Source organism: Ixodes scapularis, unplaced genomic scaffold, assembly GCF_016920785.2.
Source record: "Ixodes scapularis isolate PalLabHiFi unplaced genomic scaffold, ASM1692078v2 PGA_scaffold5__190_contigs__length_132052651, whole genome shotgun sequence".
NCBI lineage: Eukaryota > Metazoa > Arthropoda > Arachnida > Ixodida > Ixodidae > Ixodes > Ixodes scapularis.
Window position 1 is genome coordinate 29,143,731 of NW_024609880.1, and position 23,839 is coordinate 29,167,569.

The 23,839-nt window shown below is 45.0% G+C and overlaps 1 protein-coding gene across 1 annotated transcript in view; it reads left to right on the forward strand.

Annotated features, from left to right (window-relative positions):
* LOC115329010 overlaps positions 1-20,938 on the forward strand; it is a 105,480-nt gene extending 84,542 nt beyond the window's left edge. Inside the window, exons 9-12 of the mRNA XM_040214554.1 lie at positions 1,748-1,893; positions 7,272-7,357; positions 7,435-7,509; positions 20,784-20,938. Of these exons, the coding sequence (XP_040070488.1) occupies positions 1,748-1,893; positions 7,272-7,357; positions 7,435-7,509; positions 20,784-20,938 (462 nt within the window). The remainder of the gene's footprint in view (positions 1-1,747; positions 1,894-7,271; positions 7,358-7,434; positions 7,510-20,783) is intronic.
* The last annotated feature ends 2,901 nt before the right edge of the window (positions 20,939-23,839 follow it).

The following is a 23,839-nucleotide window of genomic DNA, read 5'->3' on the forward strand; positions in this document are numbered from 1 at the left end:
GGCTTCATTCATGCTCGCTTACCAGGCAGCAAAGTAACGCCTTCTAGGCATTTTAGGATCTTCTCAACACCGGGTTGGTCAGAAAAGAAACAGTCGAGCTTTTATGTTAAAGCTCGACTCTTTCTGACGAAACAGTCGAGCATTGAGAAAAAAAAGTAGGAGTAAATTGCCATAAAAACACGATTGCGCGGCACGAACCGCTCAATCCTATGCTCAAGAACGACGCTGTCCTTAGCGTCGTTTTTGACGACGTAGTGTTTTTGATGACGCTCAGAAAGTTTCTAATTAAAGCCATATGTCTATTAATATTAATTAAAACGTTAATTAACAAATTGTTCTTAATTAAAAAGATTGACCGTTAGGATTAGTCCTCTATACAATGTCCTCCTGGTCGCATTACTCGCCACTACAAACCGCCTAGGTGTAGCTTTCACGGCTTTTAATGCATTTAATACATCCAAAACGATAGCAATATGACGCTCTTTTTGACGAAAACCCGAAGGTGGTCTTCTGTTTGTCAAAGTCGGTGTGAGAGGTAGAAGGGGGAAGAGAGTGACACGTGCGATCTGCCATTGGTCTGAAGCGCTGTTGTCCACACGCGTGAACCTCTATCTCTCTCTCTCTACCCGGCGCTGAAAAACTGACAGACACCGGCGGGTTTTCGTAAAAACGAGCTCTTTCGTTTTCGTCAGTCACGCACACCGCTGGCGCGGAGCCAGTGAAGAGAAGGCGACAGGCAACATTTCCTTATAACAAAGCCGTAGTGCTGCATGAGATGACGTAATCAGAGGAGGCCAACGCTGGATACAGATTGGAAACGAGTGCCGCGTCAGCATTCCGCTTAGAGTCAAGTTTGAGCCGAACGCTGAATCGATCGTCGTGTCAAATAGGTGCCTAGCATTGGCCTCCTCGGATGACGCCATTTCATTCAGCATTACGCTTTTGTTATCAGGAGCTGTTGCTCCCCGGCGCGGTAGAATGCGGGCGTGCTCAGTTGCCGCTCTGCCGTCGCCTGTTGTTTTTCGCTCTGGGTGTGCGTAGTAGCGGTGCGTGGGCTGTAATGTGTGTGTGTAGTTAAAACGAAGGATACGATTCCCTCCATAAGTGATATGAATGCGATTATTTCCACGAGTGGTATAGATGGGGTTCTTTGCACAAGTGATATGGATAACCGAATCCAAGGGCGTCGACGTACTTTGACAGGCAGAGTACAAGAAATGTCTGAAAAACAAATTACGGAAGTATCTACTGGTGAATATTTAGAGAATGCGTTACCACGACGCTTAGAAAACGCCAGCCTTTGGTAAACGCTAACACTGACCACGTAACGAGGCCCAAAAAAAAGAAGCGAAAAATACAGGAAGCAAAAAAGAAAGCCAAAAAAAGAAAAGTGAAAAGGCCAGCGTTAACGCTTCCCAAAGAGGGGTGTGTGTGCCTTTTCCCAAGGTTCATGGTAACGCAATCCCTAAGAATCCACCAGTGAATATTCTTGTACTTTTCTTTTTACAAAAGCTGCGTTATTTTTACGAACAGAAACTGTTCTTTCACATCCAAAACAGAAACCCGCAAGTACAAAGAACAGGAACTGAAAGGATTATTTTTTATCAGCAACTGCAGAAACAGAGCAACAGACGAAGACAGATAGATTTTGGCAGAGGAGCTGTCAAGCTTTTCTTTTTTTTTTTTTACAGAGTTATTTTTTATGGTGTAATAACTACGAAAAGTAATTGCCATACGTATTTTTTAGGGTCTTTTATTTGGAACTCTCTTATTGGTGTACTCCTCATTGGCACAAGACCCTTCCCGATTGTGCATGATCACGTACCGTCCGAATGAACAACCGGGACCTGACGGCAGACTTCATATTCTCACATCCTTCTCCAAGGAAGAAAAGTAAGCTTGTTTCACGATTAACGTCACTGCATGTCGAGCAAATCTTTCTTTTACTCACGCGGATACTAAACGGTAGAGCCTGAAGTAAGAAAACTGGGAATTGAAGCCTAATTTAAGGACAATTTTTTTACTTAATACAGGCTGGTTTTAGTTTGCTACGGGAACTTCGAAGTGACGAAATGGGGTCTAGCCGAAGCTTAATGAAGTTGTAACTTGCGTGTGCCGTTGACGTAAGTCGGGTGTACACTTATAGCAAACGCATCATATTTCCTCCCTCTCTCTTTCTATCTTGAACGTATCGATTGCAGTATTCCGCGAACCAGTGGCATTCTGGACCCTGCAGGAGCCATAGTTACGGAAAACGCATGTTTCCTCTCACCGCGAAATCTTAGGAATGCGCTCACAAGACAGCCAACGTCAAGAACATTATTCAGATAATTATCTGCTTGATTTAGTTTCGTCTGATAGGTTTATCTACGTCAAAGTAACGTCCATAGAATGCTATCATTAGATAGTGTGTAGCCTTTACTTCCAAGTGATACCAAAGAAGGTCCGAAACAAGCGCAACTACAAAGATGTGAGGCGTGCAGAAATTATAGCTCTTGTTGCCCAGACTCTGTGGAAAATTTAAGGTGTGGTCTTGACATAATATTTCCGGTAAAAACGTCACGGGATAAAATAGTTCTAAAAGAAACTCCCGCCAATATGCTGCCAATTAATATTTGACGTTATTTTTTTTTTTTGCATTTGCACGTGTGTTTCTCGACTTTTACTCGACATAAACTGAACATAATCTATAAATGTTCGCAACATACTTACTCTATGCCGAGTGGCTGGAACAACCAGGAAAAATAAAAATATGTACGAAAATAGAGTGTAACTATATCCTTTCACATAAGCGGCACGGACATTTCACGATTCGTGTTTCTTTCCGCGTATTGACGTTGTAATAACAAACGAAGAATTTTTTTTATTATTTCACATACTTTCGAGTTCTAGTTTTGAGTTTTTATTTGTCGGATTTTATTGAGGATTATAAACTAAACAAAAGTGTTAGGTGTAATCGCTGTAATCACTGTAATCGCATCCGTAATTATTTACATGGTTTTATCATCAACTCTGCCTGCTAAAGTAGCTTTTATTGTCAATAACAAAAAAAAAACTTGGTAGACCTATCGAGAGAAGGATGGATGACCGAGTTCGTCAGCGCACCGCAGCTTAGGAAACTGGGATTTGCATGTTGTGGAGGGGGGCAAGCCGGCATGGCGCCACTTCATTGACGGCTTCATGTATGTTGACTCTCTGCTAGAGGCCACGCTACAGCCTGACCTAGAGTGCTGGACGGTGTGGAAGTCGCGATTGCAAATCGCTAAAAACGCTTAGGCGTGGAGGCCATCCAAGTTCCCTTATGTACGTACACGGCTGCAAATGCCAGAGTTCGGCTGTTGGGAGTTATGAATGTGCTAGGTTGCCCTACTACTGAGACGCTTTGAATTTGTTCTGTGCAGTTTTTTTACCCATGTAAATAGCCGTCCTTTTACAATAAAGAAAAAAAAAAAAAAAGCAGCTTAGGAAACTGGGCGCCAAAGCTCGTGCTGCAAAGCCCAGGGACTCTGGGTTCAATCCCCACCCCTACCAGTTTCGATCTGGGTGATCATGATACCGGCGTGCGGTCGAGTATAACTGCTGCGTGATGTGCGCAAATCACAAGCTGGCATTCGTAATTCGCTGGCTAAATTTCTCATCTACAACGTAAACCAGAGTCGCCGCACGAGAGAGGTATACCGACCTTACGCGGTATAACTAAACAAGGGCGTCAATATATATATATATATATATATATATATTTTTTTTTTTTTTTTTTTTTTGTAAATCTACAGATAGAAACTGAATAAGGGTGGCGATGTGGGTTAGTTGGTTCATACTGGCGAAAAGGCAAACAGCGCGCAATAAACGGGGACTAAAGGAAGAACAAACAGGACAAGCGCTGACTCTCAACTGAAATTTATTCACATGGAAACAAAACAAAGAAAACAGCAACTCCGCCCACGTCACATGACACATTCACCACGTGTCCAAAAAAAAACATCTCTTTGCTACTCAGGCCCAGTGACGTTTGGCTTACGCAGTTCGCGCCAGCTTCGATGATTGCATGCTCCTCTAAAATGTCTCTATTCGCTCTTTCCCTTCCATTGCCAATGATACTAGTCTTACTGAAGATAGGTTCGCACCCACAACCATGACAATGCAATTCAAATGCCCCCCTAGATAGAAACTATGGTAATATGTTCAATGCCTAAATTGAGCCTCGGTATAGACCATTTTACTAAATGAGGGCGATAGAAAAGGGGGAAAAGTGCTTCCGTTCTTTTTCCTCCTCGCTTGGTTGCGGCAAACGGGAGAGGGACCCGGATGAGCCGGCGGGATGTTTGTGTTGCTCAAAGTTTTCGCGTTTGTATTTTTTTTCTCTACTTTTGTAATTTGATGTTAACAAATATCTGATCACCGGGGAAACAAAGAGCGCAAAGTAATGTCGTGCATGGGAGCCATCAATGTGAGTCATAGCCTTTTGCATGCTCAGGAACGTATGATTCAGGGTGTAGTGCTTAACAAATCGAAGTCTTCTGCCCATCGCAATTTTACCAAGAGAGCTTGTAAAGGTTTTTGGGTGCGATGCACACCGCGTTGTACCCCGCAGCATTTGCGCGTTTTGTCACACACACACCCACGCATCGGTCGTTTTTCGCTGGACTGGTACGCTTGCACATGATTTTTCAGCAATGTCAGGTCGGCGTGAAACTAACACGTGCACAGTATTTCAAGAAAGCTCAGTCTCTAAGTTAAATTTAAAATTGCATCCTGGGCATGATTTTCAAAATAAAAGGCTGTTCATTACTGGACCCTGACGTTCATATCATGCAGTTGCGGTAATGCCGATGAGTATACATCGCATGGTAGCTGAAGTATTATTCACACCACCAGGCATGGCTTGAATTTATGTAAAAGTTAATTTTAAGATTACTCGATCGGGACATTCTGCTGGATTGCAGAGAAACGGTAAATGAAGTTTACCGTCATAACACCAATAGATTTAATTGATTGTGAAAATAAGTATACAACTTGCGTGTTAGTAAAGCAGCTGAAATGTAACTTTTTATCAAATTAGATTTAGCTCTAAGCAGAATCTAAGTTTACAATACCAGGTGCACACGTAGATTTCAAACAACTGAGCCAGTAATCGGATCGCTCTCGCAACAAGTCCATTTCGACGCTGCTGTTTTCAATTGTCCAGAAGCGACACACCAGTCCACACGCGACCTTCAAATAAATCGTCTTCATATATCATAGCTAATAAAATGACAGCGAGAAATTATACGCGCGAGCAAGCAGAAGCTTTCTTCGTCTGCGGTCATCAGTGTACTAGTAGTAGTAGTAATAGCACCTAATCGGAATGAGAAAAGACGCCGCGTCACAGGAAGGCTTTTGGCTTACATCATGAAGGGGTGCGGCGCCACGTCTTATGTTTTTTTGTTTTTTTTTCTGCCGTGTCCTCTTTTTATTACGATTATAATTTGTGTCGCACGCGGAACAACAGAAACTTTTTCGATCTACCTGCTCCTGGGTCTACAAATACAAACACTTTAAGAAAAGCATGCAATCAATGTTCTTTTTTTAAGTGCTGCCCCTGATTTTCCCGCCATTAACACCGCGGCGAATGCAATAATCCTAGGCAAAAGGGTTAGCAGTGCCAGCTACCGTAACTATTACTGAAATGGGTTTCAACACGCAAACCGCGGCGCATGACGTTACATGAGACGCACCAGCGACTACTGAAGCACCGAAATCCTTAACCTAGCACGACAACAGACACTGCAGCCAGAGACTAAAACCGAAAATAATAACGGTTCAGTTAGGGTTAAAGTACGGGTTATCCGGGCGCACCTTTCGCTGTCCAAGTCGCCAGGTCCGGGTTGGGTGACGAACTTCGTTGTGGGAAGCTGGGTAGTTCTTGTCGAAGACAAAGTTTTTTCCTTTGGGCGTCGATGACTAACTCCGTTGAACTTGCGAGTTGCTTTTCAAAAAACAATGTAATACTTTTGTATTGAATAAAAGTACATACGCGAAGCAATACGGCAAAAGGTAACTTACCATGTACGCGGCTGGGAAGGGGGTGCTCGGGTCGTGTGTTTGCTTATCCAAGCTTGGGAGTTTGCTGGCTCATTGAATAAAGTTTCGATTACGGGTACATTTGTCTGCAGAGTCCTTCGATCGGGCTCGATTACGGAGCGCTAGCTTTCGAACTCCAGTACCAAACTCGAACCACTTGCTGCGTTTCCACTAAAAATAACTCGGTGGCCCATCCCCTTTCGGCGGACCGGCGAATCCTCGACGCGTCGTCAGACAACTGTTTACGAAACGAAGGCCGAAACGGGGTGAATTGTGCCGCTAGGCTGAGCAAGTACCCGCGAAACTGCGCTTTCCTTGACAACTGTCATTGCACAGCCGGTGTCTAACACGGCCCTGAACTTTTGGTCGCTTGAGGCCAGTTCGACGTGGATCAGTTCTGAACCTCTGAGTCGTTTCCTGCCGCAGCCTTGAGGTGTTGAGGGAAACTCGGGGGTACAAGTCTGTCATCAACCACCACTCCTTGTACAGGAGGCTTTCAAGCCGTTTGGTCTTGCTCTTCCGCGATTAGTGGAGTTTCTCGCAATGTGCCCGCTCTGGTTAAAACAGAAGCAACGAGGCGTAGCGCAACGAGGACTCTGCTTGGAAGTGTCCGTTTTTAGTTTCGAGACTTTGCCTCTGGCCTCTGCCCGTTGCCACTCGCCGTCCCTCTCTTCATACAACTGTACCACCTTTGCGAGCTCACGCGCCCCCAGTCATCCTGTCTCCTCGCGCAACGTGATATGTTGGAGAAGCAGCTCACTGAGGCTTGCTTTTATTTGGTTTGCCTGGCGAGGTCCCCCCTGGTCTCGATGTTTCGCGCCTCCTGAGAGTAGTTAAAGTAGCTGGTTCTTCTTGACGCGAACTGTGCACATCCTTCCTTTCTGCGCTTTCCCGTGCTAGCGAACCGCTTTCATGCTCACGATCGGCGCTCCGTAGGCCATGAACATGTTCTCAACTCCGTCGAACCTTACCGGAGCTTCCGCTTCAGGCGGCAGTTTCTGGTTCTTGAGCGGCTTAGCGCATTGTTCCAGCGGGTCCAATCAGCCCATTATAGCCCCTTCCGGAGCCGAGACCCTCGCACCACAGCACTGGATATACGCCTCTAGTTTGAGCTCCATCATCGCTGTTTTGGTCACCACAAACATTTTGTTTTACTCTTGCGTACGACGTTCCAGTTCAAATAGTAACCAATGATTATTTATTTTTTTCAGATTTACAGTTCAAACGTACAGTCCTTACACCGTCGCTGGTTACGACACGAAATATGCAACACTAGCCAGGATTTTTCGGAACGGGAGTATGTAAAGCAAATTGAAAGTTCCATGCTGGTAGTGTCATTGGGGTGCATTTACATTGATTTTTATTTTCATATAGCGTTCCTTGCAACAAGGGCGATCTTCACGGACGGTAGACGCTGCACTATACTAAGAACTAAAGGATATTCTAACCGTAAGTATATGTTCGCAACAAATTATGATATCAGTCACCCTAAAAAAATGTGTATAAAAATAATATGTTTATATCTAATTAATACAATGATAACATCTTCTAACTTGAATCCTAAATTTGAAAAAATTTCTGTCATGGAAACCTGCCAAACAACAAAAACATATTTTATATTAAAGAGTTATTATTTTTGTTTTTTTTTATTTTTTTAATAGATTCCTCCTGTTATAATAACAATCATAACATCTGAAGTTAAACAAAGTTAACATAATATTAAAATCCGCATCATTTTTCGTTTTACACTTTCAAACGAAGATACAAATCACTTGGAATTGTTACATGTAAATTTTTAATATGTGCCTCAATATTATGGGGTTCGGGAAATGATTCTAATTCTTGAACAAACGGGACTATCCTGGTAGTTTATAGGCCGCATACGTGCAAATTATTTGACATATAAGTGAATCTGGAAGAACTGAGGACGGAGATTGAGAAGAGAACTGAGGGTGAAGGTGAAGTAAGAAAATGAGTGATTTTAAGGCACGTGTGGAATAATTTGAAAAGAAATCAACCTCAGCAGCAGATAAAGTGGTATTCTCACAGGATTTGCCTCTGTCCGCTTTTTCGTTCGTCAAATTCAATGCAAAGCATTTAGAGCGAATTCACTCACGTCCGTCCGAAACCACAATCTGTCGTAGATAACAATCCGCAACGAACAAATTGTACGTAAACTGCCACTTGGAACTCAAGTTGAACGCTGTTTAATAGCTACACGCTTCCTGTCACGGCTGGTCCCGGAGCTCTCGTTTTCGGGCTGTGTCCCTTAGGGCTCATTCAAACTGGCGTTTAAACCGGATTCGTGGGGCAATTGCCAACGCGGCTGCTTAAATATTCAGTTCAATTTCACGCGCATTTGATGACGGAAGCGAGACTATACGTTTCGCGGCTATGATTGAAACGCCTGAGTGAATGCGGCATTTATCCTCCCACTTTGCTTTGCCGTGTCTGCCGTTGTCGCTTCAGCGCCGCTTTGGTGCTATGGGAAGCCCGCAAGGAAAGGCCATCACAATACGTGTTTATGCTGCTGCTCATCGCACACGGAAGGAAGTCTACGAAGGTGCTAAGAGCTGTCCATATAATTGCTAGGCCTTTGAAAAGTATCCCATACTGTTAGAAAGTATCCACATGTCATTGTTGTTCTCGTGTTTTTGCTTTGATGTGCAGATAGAGGATAATCACTCTGTTCTTCTAACGCCCATGACCTATAAAGTGTGCGCGTAAAAAGCTCACGAAAATGCATCTCCTAAAAAAAAATTCTTATAGTTAGCAGACTGTTTTGTTTCTATCCCGACGAGCCCGTGCTCGAATCACAGCGCACTTAGGGGGACAGTCTGCAACACCATCGTTTGAAAAGGACCCTCTCGAAGACCCGGAACCAAGGCTTTCAAACATTGGCCGAAATAATCAACGTTAGCGGGTCTTCGCCTTCCTCTTTCTCCACCAATAGCAGAAGCTGCTGCTGCGGTGACATAAACCTCCGGGCGAAAGACAGTGGCTGTCGGACCTCGTCTTCATCGAAGCCAACATCCACCACCAATTACACCAGGATCCCGCCGAGGACGCAATATCGTCACGTCACCGCGGCTATTCAGGATTTCACGAAAGGTGGACGAATTCGATATTGAAAAAATTACGCATCGCACGTAAAAAAGGCCTGTGTCGGTTTGGTTCTGAGCCAGGGGCCTATTTAGTAAAATTATTAAAGTTCGGGATAATTAAGTTGTTAATTATTTTCAAGTAATTATTTTTTAAATATTGAGTTTAAGGGCATGGTTTCAATTTGAATCTTGCTGAGCATCATCAAAAAACATTAAATCAACAGATTGCAGAACGTTAGAAGGTACGCCCGGTGTTTTAAGGCGTTCTGAAAAATCGCGCAACTTTGACGAGTTTTTAGGCTTCGGTTTGCAATCCGAGCGCTTCTCGGCACCGACAGCACCTGTCCCCGTGGAGAAATAGTGCAACCATGCAACCTGCCTCTGCAGCGTTGCGCCAGGACAGCGCAGCAGACGTTGGTTACACTATTTATCAACAGGGTGCGGTGCCGTCGGTGCCGAGAGGCGCTCCGATTGCAAACTGAAACTTAAAAACCCGTGAAAGTTGTGCGCTTTTTCAGAAAGCCGTAAAATACGTCGCGTGGCTTCTATCGTTCTGCAATTTATTCATTTAGCGTTTTTCGATGATGCTCAGGAAGATTGTAATGACCGGAGGGATAGGCAAGGAAGAGCTGGACCACCTGTGCGCACTGAGGGAGAGGAGCACGAGAGTATGGAAGACTTTGGAAGATAGGCAGGTTCCTCAGCCCGATTAGCTATAGTCTTGCTTCCTTCAAGGAAGAACTATCTATTGCACACATGGTACGCGTTAAACTATCCGATGAAAAGTGCCGTGAATGCAGGCGTCTGACATCAGGAAACTCAGAGTATCGCTAAACCTTTATCATGCTAGAGCGTTCACCTGGCCATGCACTTTTTTCTGTACAAATACCCAAAGAAACTTTTGCAGGGCGAGGAATGAGAGCGTATTTAAGTTATCAAACTTTCCCAAAATGCGACACCTACTTTTCACTGCTCAGTTGCTTACAACATTAAAAAGCGGTGAAACGCCTACACTAATTACATAATATTACCACGACGAGACCTCAGCGTCCCACCACTTCCTCAACTCTGATATCTTAGCGTGCTGACAGCGCGCTTGAATTTAACATTAGGAATGTTCAACGTTTCTCTAAAGTGCAGGGTTTAATTGACATGCTCAGTTTGCCATGAGTAAAGCTTGAGTGCGGTCGCTAAACGTTTCCCTTTGCGCATATCAGACCACCTCGAATGGATCTTAGAGAGTCTAGATTCAAGAGACGCAGCAACTCAAACCATGAAGAGTGACAATAATAATCCGTGAAGAGGGGCAATAATGGAGACAAGGGACAAACGCAAATCTCCAAACAAAAATAATTGACTAATGCGCGACTAAAAAAAAAAAAAAAAAAAAACACGTAGTTCTGTTTTTGAATTAAGGACCTCTCAATTTCCTGTGGAGGGCTCTACCGACTGAACTATTTTCTGTCGAGCACCAACCGACCAGCTTTGTTTGGAGATTTGTGTTTGTAAACATCTTGTAGACCCTCTTTACAGGGATTATTTTCGTTATTCTTGTCCAGCTCGCTTGCACCTTTACATTAAGTGAATTCTCCCCATGGAGAGTGTTTACAATTTAATGGTGTACGCTTATTCTGCCAATTGCGCATGCGCGGCGTCGTCTTCTGGCCAGATAAAAAGCGGGACGAAATACGAAGACACTTTTGTCACGGTCTCTCTCAGCTCATATTGCAAACACCGCCCATAAACCAAGTGACTGCGATCGGGCAGTGGGAAACACTCTGTAATCTAGGTAAAACAATGAATTCCGGTGACTGAGGAACAATGTAACGACGCATATTAGAAATGGAGACCAACGTTTTACGCGTTCGGACGCGGGTTGCCCTACTTGAATTGTTACTCTGTCGTGCAATCGTGATCTGTATTAGCAAGAACGCGCGCGCGTGGCGCTTGATATATTCTGGCTACTTCGAGGCTGATAAAGCAGCGTAGCGGAAGGGGGGACGGGGGGGTGGGGGGTGGGGGGGGGGGGGGGGCGTCTGGGAGTGTGTGCACATTAGAGTAAACGGACACAAAGTCACTGGATCCTGTTAAAGTGATGTCATTGCCTTCCCTGTTTGCTAGCCAGACACAAACAGATACTAACATAAAGACGACCAGAAACCTCTCACGGCGATTGGCTAATTCGTCTCCGTTACCATGGCAATCGCCATTTAGGTCCATTCAAATCTTCAGAGCTTCTTGAGGGTCGTCCTAAACCACTTGCATCAAGGTCACCATGGAGCATTATCGTAGTGAAGGAGTTCCTTGCCAACATAAGCGTCTTTGGCACTGTATGCAATCAACTTATCAGTCATGTCCATCTTCACGGATCCCTTACAATTATATTGTTTTTTCTTGTGGCATTTTAAGCCAATCAGATTATTTTTCAATGACTCCAAGCACCGAAACCACATTTGGTGGCGATACTAAGATGCGCGTTTGTTTCGCCGGTGCGTAGCGAAATCTCGGTAAAAAAAAAGAACCGTAAATTTGAAGCTACCTGCCACCAGCGAATTTAGGTTGCCTCACCCAGAACAGAGAGGTCAAGGTGAAAGTGTTTATTTTACGAACCAGAATGGTGACCAGTTAGGGGCTGCCTTCTCATAATCCAGTGACTTTAGCAGCTCTTTCTCCACTCTACGGTTTCGTCAACATCGAGGCAGCACAGCACTGCCACGCGCTACGTCGTTCCTGCTTATACTGGGCTCGCTTGGGTAAAGAAAACTCTAGGCCACTGTACATCCGATATATGTGTTGATATACGAGGGAAGTACACCGCCTTACAATGTTCTGCCCCGTTGGCGGAGGAGCGGGTAATTCGGACGATCATACTCTTCACGATAGTACTTGCTCTTAAAAATAAAAACGGGTATTTCTGAGCGTTAAACTCAATATAGCCCGTTTTTTTTTTTTTTTTTTCTTGTGGTATGTTTTTTGTTTAGGCAGTTTATTTATGCCCGCCCTAAAAGAACCTAAAATAATGCTAAATATCATACAGCCTGACTACAGCTTCCATGACCCGCCGTAGCCACGCACCCGTGTACCCTCCTTGGCGTTACCTTCTTTACTGAGAGCGCAGCCAACGCTACAAGACGAGGGACCACTCGGGCAGCGTCAAAAGCTCAAAGTTTTTTTTTTAGAATAGAATTGTTTATTTTAGACATACATGTGTGATACATATGTCGGGGTGGCTGCAGCAAAAGAAGGCAAAAGAGCCTGACGAGGCCGCCAACCCCCCCCCCCCCCCCCCCCCAATAGCAGTATACTATAATTTAGCAACAAGAAGGAAATAAATATAGGCATCAGTAAACCATTCCGATCAATATCACCCATATAAACATATGGACATAAGCAATGCGTCACAATAAAACACAAAAAATAGAAACAAACAAAAAAAAAGGTTAAATAAACGAGAAAATTGCATTCATTGACATTAACATCGTCATTATCAACAAAATCATCCACCGCACGTCTGACATTAACACATCACAACACTTCATAACACCATGAAATAAAGGCATTGAAGGCACTATATTTGCAATAAGAACACGTAAAAGTTACATTTTCTTACAATAATCTAAGGGAGGCGATCAGCTCCAAGGAGCTGATCGCCTACCTCGTTGCCCAGTGTACCGAACGATGTGGCGTTTTTAATCTGTTTTTTGCGTCTGCTGCCATTAGCTATACCAGGCAAGCGCAGGGAATACGCTGTGACACTGTATTTTCAATGTGCGCGTCCGCGTTTGTATGTGAGCCTTAAACTGTTCTCTTCTAGCTCCTGCCTCACCTAAAATATGTGCACTCACAGGATCCGCTTCCCTCCGCTTTATTAAGTGTCCTTCAAGAAACTGCCTATCTTTGCGTGCGCGGCTAAGCACCTTTCTGAAACTTATCACAAGAAATATAATGCTCAGTCACTAAGTTGTAGGTGCATGCATGGCATTCAATATATCGCTGAGAACTGCTGTGCATGTTCAATACGCGTTTTGCAGTCCAGTATGTAAATATGGCAGCGTGCAGAAGGCATTTATTGGTATGGTCTATAAACCCTTTTTTTCGTTAAGGTAACCATGTTGATTTCTGATATAGTTTGTTCAGGTAGAACACTTTATTGCCACTTGAGAGGCCTTTAAATTTAAAACGGTCTTGCCAAGTTTTGTTTATTTTTGTCTTAGATATGCATAAACGCTTTGTTTTATTCTTTGTCACCGTATTCAACTACGCCCTATTACGAAAAAAAAGAGAACCGTCTCATAGGAACGGTTCATATACGGGATTTTCACACAGCCTGAAATGATAAATTACGGGAATAGAAACCGCCTTTCAACCACCATCGGTGTGGTCAGAGCCGCGAATCGCGGCATTATATTGTGTAGGGTTAGCTACCCTATGGCGGAATCGAAAAGCAGCAATTGATGAGTTTAACTTGCCTAAATAAGCGTTTCGCTCGTAGAGATCGTCATGCGTGGTTAGCGGCAGAAGGAACATAAAAAATGAAAGCCGTTTACAATTCCCTGTAACGCCACTTAGAGCGCAGCTCTTGAGGAGGAAGATGGAAGCGTACTGAGGGATAGGTGACTCCTTGAGGTCACGTGACCTCAAGGGGTCACGTGACTTCAGGGGGTCACGTGACCTCAAGGGGGTCACGTGACCTAAGGGGGTCACGTGACCTGAAGGGGTCACATGACCTTAGGGGGTCACGTGACCCCCAGAAGTCACGTGACTTCAGGGGGTCACGTGACCTTAGGGGGTCACGAGACTTCAGGGGGTCACGTGACCTAGGGGTGTCACGTGACCTGGGTGGGTCACGTGACCTCGGGGGGGAGGTCACGTGACATCGCGGTTACGCCGACGGCGACGGCGACGCCGACGCCGCTCAAGCCGGAAACGGGCCCGTAAGACCTGCGCTCTAAGACTATGCCTTCTCCCTAGAGCCTGCTAAAGGAGATGTAATTCGATAGCGATATATCTCCTTTGGAAAGTGACACCGTGACGTCACCTGGTCACGTGACGACCGGGTTTCTCTTCGTAATGTCAATGACGTGTTATATGGCGCAATGTCGCGTGACGTTTCTGTGTCGCGTGTCATTGTCACATGGTTGGTATCACGTGACTTCACGGTGTCTCGTGGTGGCGCCATTGACGTCACAGGTAGTCATGGACGTGGTCACGTGGTTGGTGTGTCCTGACCACGTCATGATGATGATATCACGTGATCACCGGGTGAGAGTGGTGCTCACGGGACCAACACTCTGAGGAATATAAGAAAATATATGCTTTTCGACTAGAATCGGTGGCTGTAGTGGCAAAGTTGCGAAAAATTTAACAAACAAATTTGAATAGTTCACTGTCTTGTTGAGCGCTGGATGCTGAGGTGATAAAGTTGCGACGAGCCGGGAGGGGGAGTGGGGGGGGAGGCGATGTAGAAGCCATTAGACTTGACGTGTTGGTGAGGCAGCGTCGTAGTACGGGGTGGCGTGTTGGGGAATACGCCACCCCGTACGCCGACGCTGCCTTGTTGAGGCAACCTCGGCGACGGTGGATATGACGATGCTGTATTTTTAAGGCAGCGCCGCCATACTTTGTTAATGGATCGAGGGCGGACAGGCTGGAGACCGGGCTTGGGATATATGGATTACGGTGTTCTAATGAGATATGATAAGATGATGGTAGCGTCCGATGGTAAGTCCCATTCCGTCTCCGGCGCGAGTCCGCGGGTCCCCTCTGTAGAGCCCCGGTGACGTGACGATATCGCGTCACCGGCGGGGTCCTGGTGTGATTGGTGGTGGATGTTCACTTCGATGAAGATGAGTTCCAACAGCCACTCTCTTTGGTCCGGAGATTTATGTCGCTGTCGCTGCAGCTTCTCCTGATTTCAGAGAAAAGGGAAGATGAAGACCCGTTGACGTTGGTTACGTTGGCCAATGTCCGAAAGCCTTGGTTCCGGGTCTTTGAGAGGGTCTTTCTTAAACGATGGTGTTGCAGACTGTCTCTATAAGCGCGCTAAGATTCTATAGACGTCATCGTCGGGGTAGAAACAAAACAGCCTGTTACCAATAACAAATTTCTTTGGGACATGCACCTTCATGAGCAGCCCACGCACACTCTATAGGTCATAGAAGTTAGAAGCGCTCAGTTATTACCATCTCTGTGCACATCAAATTAGAAACACGAGAACAACAATGTAATGTGAATACTCTCGAACAGAGGGTGAAACGTTTCAAATGCATAGCAGTTATAGGGACAGCTCTTAGCGCCTTCGTGGACTTTCTTCCGTGTGAAATCAGCAGCAGCATAACTAACTACACGTATTGTGGTGGCCCTTCCTTGCGGGCTTCCGTAGCACCGAAGTGTTGCAGAAGCGACAATGGGAGACTCGGCAAAGCAAAGTGGGAGGAGTAATGCCTCATTCACACTGGCGTCCGAATCGTAACCTCGAAGCGTATCCGCTCGTTTGTGTCATGAAATGCTCGTGAAATTGAACTCAATCTTTAAGCAACCGCGTTTTCATCTGCCTCAGATATGCGGTTCAACCGCCAGTGTGGGTGAGCCCTAAGGGTCGCATTCGCAAAATGAGAGCTCCGGGACCAGCCATGACAGGAAGCGTGTTGCATTTACACAGCGTTCCACTGGCGATTCAAAGGCCAGTTTACGTACAATTCGTTCGTTGCAGTTTGTAGTATGCGACAGACTGTCGTTTCGGACCGACATTAGAAAATGCGCTATTAATGATATTCATTGATTTTGATGGACAAAAAAAACGAACTGATGCAGATTTTGTGAGGATACCCCTTTATGTGCTGCTGAGGTTCATTTCCCTTGGAATTATTTCGCCCTTGCCTTAAAGTCACCCCTTTTCTCACCTTACCCTCAGGCTCAAGTTTTCTCAATCGCTGTCCTCAGTTCTTCCTAAATGGCCTCTATTTCAGCTGCACCCCCCTCTCTTGTTCCAGCACCTTGTCAGCCCCCTTTTAAACCTCCTACAAAACTAACATCTAAAGGTCTTCAGCACTAATAAACCTGGTCTCGCTGAAAAGAAGCTCCTCTCAGACATGTGTTTCTGTGATGAGCCTTTGTTTACCTTTGGACCCTTCCACCGTTTCAACATATAGAAATGCTTAGCTTATTGAAAGAGAGCAATACAGCTTGGTTCCGGCTGCTTGCGACTCTCTGCGGCTGCTTGAGAGTCCTGCCGTATGGGAGCCGGGCGCGGATTTTCGAAGATCTGTTACAATGGGATCAAGGATTAAAACCCACGGTTGTTAAGGGTGAACGCTTCAACGAGCGTTTCCTCGTTACACTTCCGTGTTTCGCTGGAAGCCCATAGGATGAACGCAAGAACGTATTCTACTCTATTCCTTATGGACTTTCTCGCCGAAAAAACTCCACCTACCACCATAAACAATGCTTCTTGCATGCACCATCCTGCTCCACCCATAATTTACCTTATTATTCTAACTGGAATTGATAGTCCGCGCCAAACTGTATGCAGGTATCATGCATATAGCCTGCACATAATTATCATTATTGATTAAAACAACTTAGTTCCGCTCGAAGCGTCGGTTGTGCAACGTCCCAAGTAGCACTGAACTAGAGCCCCCAAAGAAACATCGATGGATAGATGAATGCGTCTTAACCTTTTTAATCGATAACTAGCCTGCAGCCAAAACTTTTATTTTCAACAGGTAATTGATTTTAAATTTACAAAGCACTAAGGTTAACCCTTTTATTGGTATCTGCCTAAACGTTACAATTCGTCTGTCGGTAGAACCCTTTTGCGACCTGGTGCACGCCCCTTCCGTCTTTCCTATGGAAAGCAGACGAATAACTAAACTTTATTGTCTCTCATACCTTTACTTATAAACCCCGAGAGAAGAGATCGAAAAAAAGAGAAAGAAAAAAGAAAGCAACAAAACGATGTCTCAAACCTCAGATTTATATACGGAACAGCTCTATATATACAGGGCGGAGCACATCCCAACTTCAGAACGACACCCGTCAACCGCACAAGCAAAGGAATGGGGACACCCTCCTAACGGTGCATTTACACTTCCGGATTTTCAGGTAGATCCGCACAGGCGAAGAGTGATTTTTGGAACCGGGTGGTGGAAAATTTGGATCCTCGCTGGCGGAAAATTTGGATCAGTCCGGGATCTATATCCAGATATTGCGCCAGCGACGACTCGATTCCGTCACCGGGCGCCGAAATTCACTTTCTCTCTGAGCGGATCTGTCCGCCAATCCGCAAGTGTAAACGCGTAATTAAAAGGATAACCCATCAGTACCATAGTTGACATCCCGAAGCGGTAAAGCGGGGGGCAGTTTGTTCAATTTTGCGAAATGCGTTGGACAAAGTTTTCTGCCACCACCCCTAAGAGCCTTTTGGTATTCGGATGAGCAGGTTGGCCAATTCGGGGCATTGTTTGAAAGTTGTGATTAGTGTGATGCGTAATGTTTAGGACTTTAGGTTAACCTAGGCAAGAGAGTGTTAGAGCAAAAAAACCTAAGATGAGGGAACGTTTGCCTTTTTTAAGCTTTGCGCACAGTTTGAAAGCTGTGGCAGGAAATCATGAAAAAAGAGTTTTCTTTAAGAATTACATCATATTAAGTAGGTTGATACCTTTTTTCACGAAGTCAGATTGGTTGTCAAAAGAAGCTCTGCGATCAGGCAATGGCTTGTGAGAAATCGGTCGTGTAAGAAATTCCCATGGCATGTGACTTCTCATTTGTCGGTGAAATTGAACGCTGTTTGAACGACAGGCTACTTGAGCACAAAAGGGTTGTCAGAGCTTTTTTGGCAAACTCCGAGCTCGTGAAACATCTCAAGAGTATAAGAATTGTTATCCAGGATGCGCACCAAAAAATGCTAAGTTAACAAAAGGATCCATTCAAGAGAGTTAGAAAAAACGCTTCGCATCACAAGCGCCGGCAATTGTATCAACATGCCCGTGATTACCTTGGGCGGGATTACGCGGTCCTTCTTATCTGTATATGTTTGGCTTCTGAGTGTGGGTTGTATGAGCTATCCTCCTTAGGTGGGCGTCCCCCACTGTTTTGCGTGCAGGTTTTACGAGTGGCGAGCGGAACTTGTAATGTCCCTTTTTTTCTCTATTTTCTTTTTATTCCTTGTTTGGGTGTTTTAGTATAAGTATGATCCTTCACCAGCTCGCATGCGCCATTACCCTTATTTCAGCACTTTATTCTCTCCTCGAGTTATGCCATCAGACCGATAATCTCTGCTTAGTGATCTCCACTTTCTCAACGTCTATATTTTCGTCACTGTCTAGTCCAAAAGCCATACTAGATTTGCCTTGCCTTAGACAACAGCCTGATGAAATCCTTTGCAGTAAATTATAATTTACTGCAAAGAATTGTCTAGATACTTGCCCTGGTCGTCTCCATCCCCCTTACACTTTCTATACATCTTCAGAGTTGATTTAGTCTGCATCCTCGCTTTTCAAATTCTCCTCTCTGCTCTTTAGCTATTTTCTTTACTGAGTATAACGAATCTTCGTCCATTTTATCGCTTAAAACGTACCACCTGAGTTGCCTAGTTGGCCTCTTGACCTTAGTATTATAGCCCTGTATCTATAAAGAGCTAAAACAATTGCATGACAATCGTTCTTCGTTTACTTTTTGCATTTTTTAGAGCGCAGCTCTTAGGGGTCCGTTTCCGGCTTGAGCGGCGTCGCCGTCGCCGTCGGCGTAACCGCGCGGTGCATTATGGGAAATCTCCCATAACGCACCGCGCGAGCCCCCTTCGGGGTCACGTGACCCTCCCCCTTCATCCGAGGTCACGTGACTCCTCGAGTTCACGTGACTCCCCTGAGGTCACGTGACCCCTCATGACGTCATCAGTGACGTCATTGATGACGTCACCGGCATCCGCATCGCCATCGCCATCATCACTGATGACGTCATCAGTGACGTTACTGATGACGTCACCGGCATCCGCATCGTCATCGTCATCATCACTGTTAACGTCATCATGACGTCACTGATGACGTCACCGGCATCGTCATCGTCGTCATCACTGATGACATCATCAGTGACGTCACTGATGGCGTCATCAGTATCCACATCGTCATCGTCACTGATAACGTCATCAGTGACGTCACTGATGACGTCATCGGCATCGGCATCGTCACGTGACTCCCAGGTCACGTGACCCCCCGACGTCACGTGACCCCCCAGCCCCGAGGTCTCTTGACCCACTCCCCCAATACCCTACCCTCGTCCTCCTCAAGAGCTGCGCTCTAATTCGGCGTTACACGGAGTTGTAAACGGCTTTCACTTTTTTTTAGAGCGCAGCTCTTAGGTGCCCGTTTCCGGCTTGAGCGGCGTCGGCGTCGCCGTCGCCGTCGGCGTAACCGCGAGGTCACGTGACTCCCCAGAGGTCACGTGACCCATCAAGATCACCCTAAGGTCACGTGACCCCTAAGATCACGTGACCCCCAAGGTCATAGGACCCCCAGAGGTCATGTGACCCCAAGGTCACCTGACTCCCAGAGGTCACATGACCCCCCAAGGTCACGTGACTCCCAAGGGTCACATGACTCCCCCCTCCCCCCCCCCAAAATCACGTGACACTCCCCCCCCCCCCCGAGGTCACGTGACCCCCTCCCCCCGAGGTCAGGTGACCCCCCGGAGCATATTCAAGAATGAGAGGAGGAGGAGGAGGAGGAGGAAGAGGAGGAGAGGTCTACCCTCCCCTCAGTACCCTTCAATCCTGCTCCTCAAGAGCTGCGCTCCAATTCGGCGTTACAGGGAGCTGTAAACGGCTTTCACTTTTTTTTTCATTCTTTCTTACTATTGTTGCTCTCGAATGGTGACCATCCCATATCACCTTTTTCCTCTTGATTCGGTGTTTTATTACGCACTTCCAATACCAGCATACCAACACGACGTTTACTTTTAACCTTGATTGCATATCAGGTTTGATAAACATGACTGCATTTCCAAAAGTCTAGCTCAGCACCATTATTTTCTTTCAAATTTTTCTCCCTTCATACATGAAATAATTCCGGAAAGTTATATTACTTATTAAAGCTGCGTTTTGTTGCTTTTAACAGTTCAATGGTTTTCTTACTCAGTAAGATAATCTGAACTTTCATAAATTTATATAGCTCTAGGTACTTATATATTTATTTACTCTCTAAACCACGAATCCTTGCATTTTATGTTATTAATTTTTATCATCATCACAATTATGACTGCTGATTTGTTGCTACTAAGTTCTAGACATAATCATGTCCACTCCGCGTGAAGATATCTATAAAATGATATATGAACTATTTATAAATCAACACATCTAGCTCCCAGTTTGGTTCAGGTCAAGGGCGCAAGTAAATTAAAAAGCATAATTTTGCGGGTTTTTCTATATTTTTTGCCAATGCAGAAATATAGCAAGTTTATTATACAAACGCAGAACAAACGCAATATCATAATTGTGTGTAACGCTTTTTTCTTGTTTAATATTGACAAACGAATAGAGAATTGAGTACTAATAATGAATTGATTTCTATGAGTCTTAAATTAAACGGAGCTTTGTCTAATACTGTTATTTTTTTCGTTTTTCAGTGTGTGAATTATTTACAGGTGGTCGCTTTAATAATGGAATCGTCAATAGCTATTGCTTTTTCATCTACATGGTGTATTGTAAGGAACCAGCAAAAGTTTTTAGGAAGTTGAGCGATTGTTGGCCGCCCGCGAAGACACCAATCCCGCAGCAGTAATCCACTACAGTTGATATTTCTGCTGCTCTAATAATCCAATAAATAAAAAAGATACATGTGCAACACTCTTTGTGTACGCATACATTTTGTATTCTCTCTGCTGAAAGCTGTAGCAGGAATTCGCAGTACCTATTACAAAAAAAAATAATGGCAAAACCATGTACTTCCTAGGCGATTGCAGTTATATCGGAGACAGAAATACAAAATCAGAAAAATCTCCTAAAAGCTTGCATTACGAAATCATTGCGCTTATTGTTTTTCTTGGTTTACATACTAGTGAAAACCTTTTAACTGCTTGTGACTTGTAATATACTAGATTTTTACGAAAGTAAACGTCATGTTATTAACGACTGAGTTCAAAACGCAAGTAATTGCTTAGTGATTTCAGGTAAGATCGAATAGAGGTGGCTGGTCGAGAGCTTTAAGTTGCTTGATATTTTAATGCGAATGAATTAACTATTTTATGGAGCGAGCCCACGTCATCAGCTTTGAAACCGTGCAAAACGGTACCTTAATGAAACCACGCGCAAAGCTAGCCAACGGCACCTTTTACACATCGGTCCCATTGGCTGGTAGGCGTCGACGAGGCTCCCATTGGCCGCTAAGCGTCAGTTTGTGTGGTGTCATCCTGACTGTGTTATCACATTGTTGTCTTATCACTGATCACCGCGTTCGCTCGCCTCTGATCGGTTGTACGGCCCGTGGCGTTCGTTCTGCTGGAAACTACGTTGCTGTCTGTTCCTTCCTCGCGCCGCAAGGCACACGACACACTCAAGGTCAGCGCGTTGTACGCCGCAGAATAAAGAAGGGAGCGAAGAGCGGCGTGCGTGCTTCCGCATTCACAACTCATTAGAAGTGCTTAGGTGTACCTCGAGCCCATTTATGTAAATTTTTAATCAATAGAATAAAAAAATTCATAAATATTTTATCCAGCAGAAGACCTCGGCATACAAAAAAGGTATAACATAGGCGGATAGTGAAAAATTTAATCTACGAAAATCCCTTTTTAATAGGCGCTGTGCATGCACAAACATGTTTGTGCTGTCGATGTATAAAATTCATATCAAGTGTTTCTGTGCAACATCATCGCGAAGCAACACACAATTGGAATTTTTTTGTTACAACTGCCTTGGTATTAAAAATGTAAAAAATGGGAACGCGTATTTATGGTGAGATGACGACGAGAGACATTAAATTTTCGCATTGATTTTTCTGCCCTTTACGTACCCGCGTTTGCGTTGCAAGGTTCTTCCGGTATTCATCTTTGTCCGCGATAGTTTTTGTGTGACGTGATAGCTCTATGGTGGTGTCGTCATCGAAGTGTTCATGGGTCTGCTTGATAGAGCGAACAGGCTTAGCAACTGCCTAGACATCGTAGACACGCTTCATGAGCGCCGATCGATATTCTTCATTCCTTTACTGTTGGTCCCTGACTGAAGTTACGACAAAAAATTGTGGCGCAATCAGTGGTTCTTCGGAGTAGTTCATGTGCGGCTACGTGAGAATGCTGCGGTCGTCACTGTCGATGCGTTAGGTTGTGTGGCATGCTCGAGCGACACCCCGACCCTGCTGCCTCAATAGACTGCATCTGCTTCTCTTCTGGCCTTAATAAATAATGGTTGTGCACCAAACTGACACATTTATGGCAGTATTCATTGATCTGAGAAAAGCGACGCCCTTGCCAAGTAGCCGCCTCGGTGGCTCCGAGGCGAGAGCGTCGGCCTACGGATCCCCATGTGGCGGGTTCGAATCCCGGCCGAGGTGCCCGCAATATGACAGAGGCTTATTGCGGAGAAGGCGCCGTGTAACCGAGCTTTCGGTTGCACGTCAAAAGATCCCCAGGTGGTCGAAATTAATCCTCAGTCCTCCGCTGGGGCGTGCCAGATGCCCGTCGTAGGTTTGGCACGTAAACCCCCAAATTTCGGCCCTTGCCAAGTGTTGTTGTGGCGAGCGATGAATGGTAAGTCGACTGAGCTTGAACAATAATTGCCTCGTTCCAAACATGAGGTCACCGTGGGACAAAGCTACGGTTGTCTTGCTGTCATCTCCAATGTCAAAAGGTAGAATATCATGCGACCCTCTTCTTCGCATCGTGCAGAGTAAAGCAAATAAGCTTTACCACCTCGCGATTATGTTGTCCCGTTCGATCAGCAGACGTTGCCGATGTCTCCATGACGTGGAGCAGACGACGCACGATGCGCTGTAAGACGCGCTAGCGACGACACAGACGTGAGCTAGACGGCGCTTCGCCCGCTGCCGTCTTGCTCCAATCAGCTGTGGAACGTGTTCTGAGTATGCACAGTAGCTTTCTTCTACGGAGTACCAGACGCCGCTCAAGCGTTCACAGCCCAGTGCCTCGGCAGGTATTCTCTGCCTGAGTGATACGCGCTGGAAAGGGCCATTCTCGGGGGTGGCTTTCTGTGGCACTGAAGACAAAGGTACAAATTCTTAATGCCAAAATAATACTAGACACGAAATAGTTCATGAATCATTTTGATTATTATTATTAATTTCGTCTAATATATTTTCGCTCGAACAATCAATCCATAATTTGATTTACGGCCTTGACGCCAACAGATATCCAGTCAAAGAGCTGCCAGAGGTAGCTTGAAGTGGTCAAGGTCTCATCTCAAACTTGTTAGCAGGACATTTATTGCAATATATAAAAGCAAAATGCATACAAAAAATAAACTGTAAATAATAAAGTGGTGTATATTCAAGTAATAAACAGCAGCATTCTTTCAACTTTAAAGAGCATTATGCAAAATAGAAGAACACAATTTTCATGCACACAACTATTAGATTATTAGGTCTGAGTTCAGTTTCACATTAAGGTTTTAACAATAAGGGGTGGAGGCCAACAAAACGCAATATTCTGTTTCGAGATTTTTTCCCCCGTTC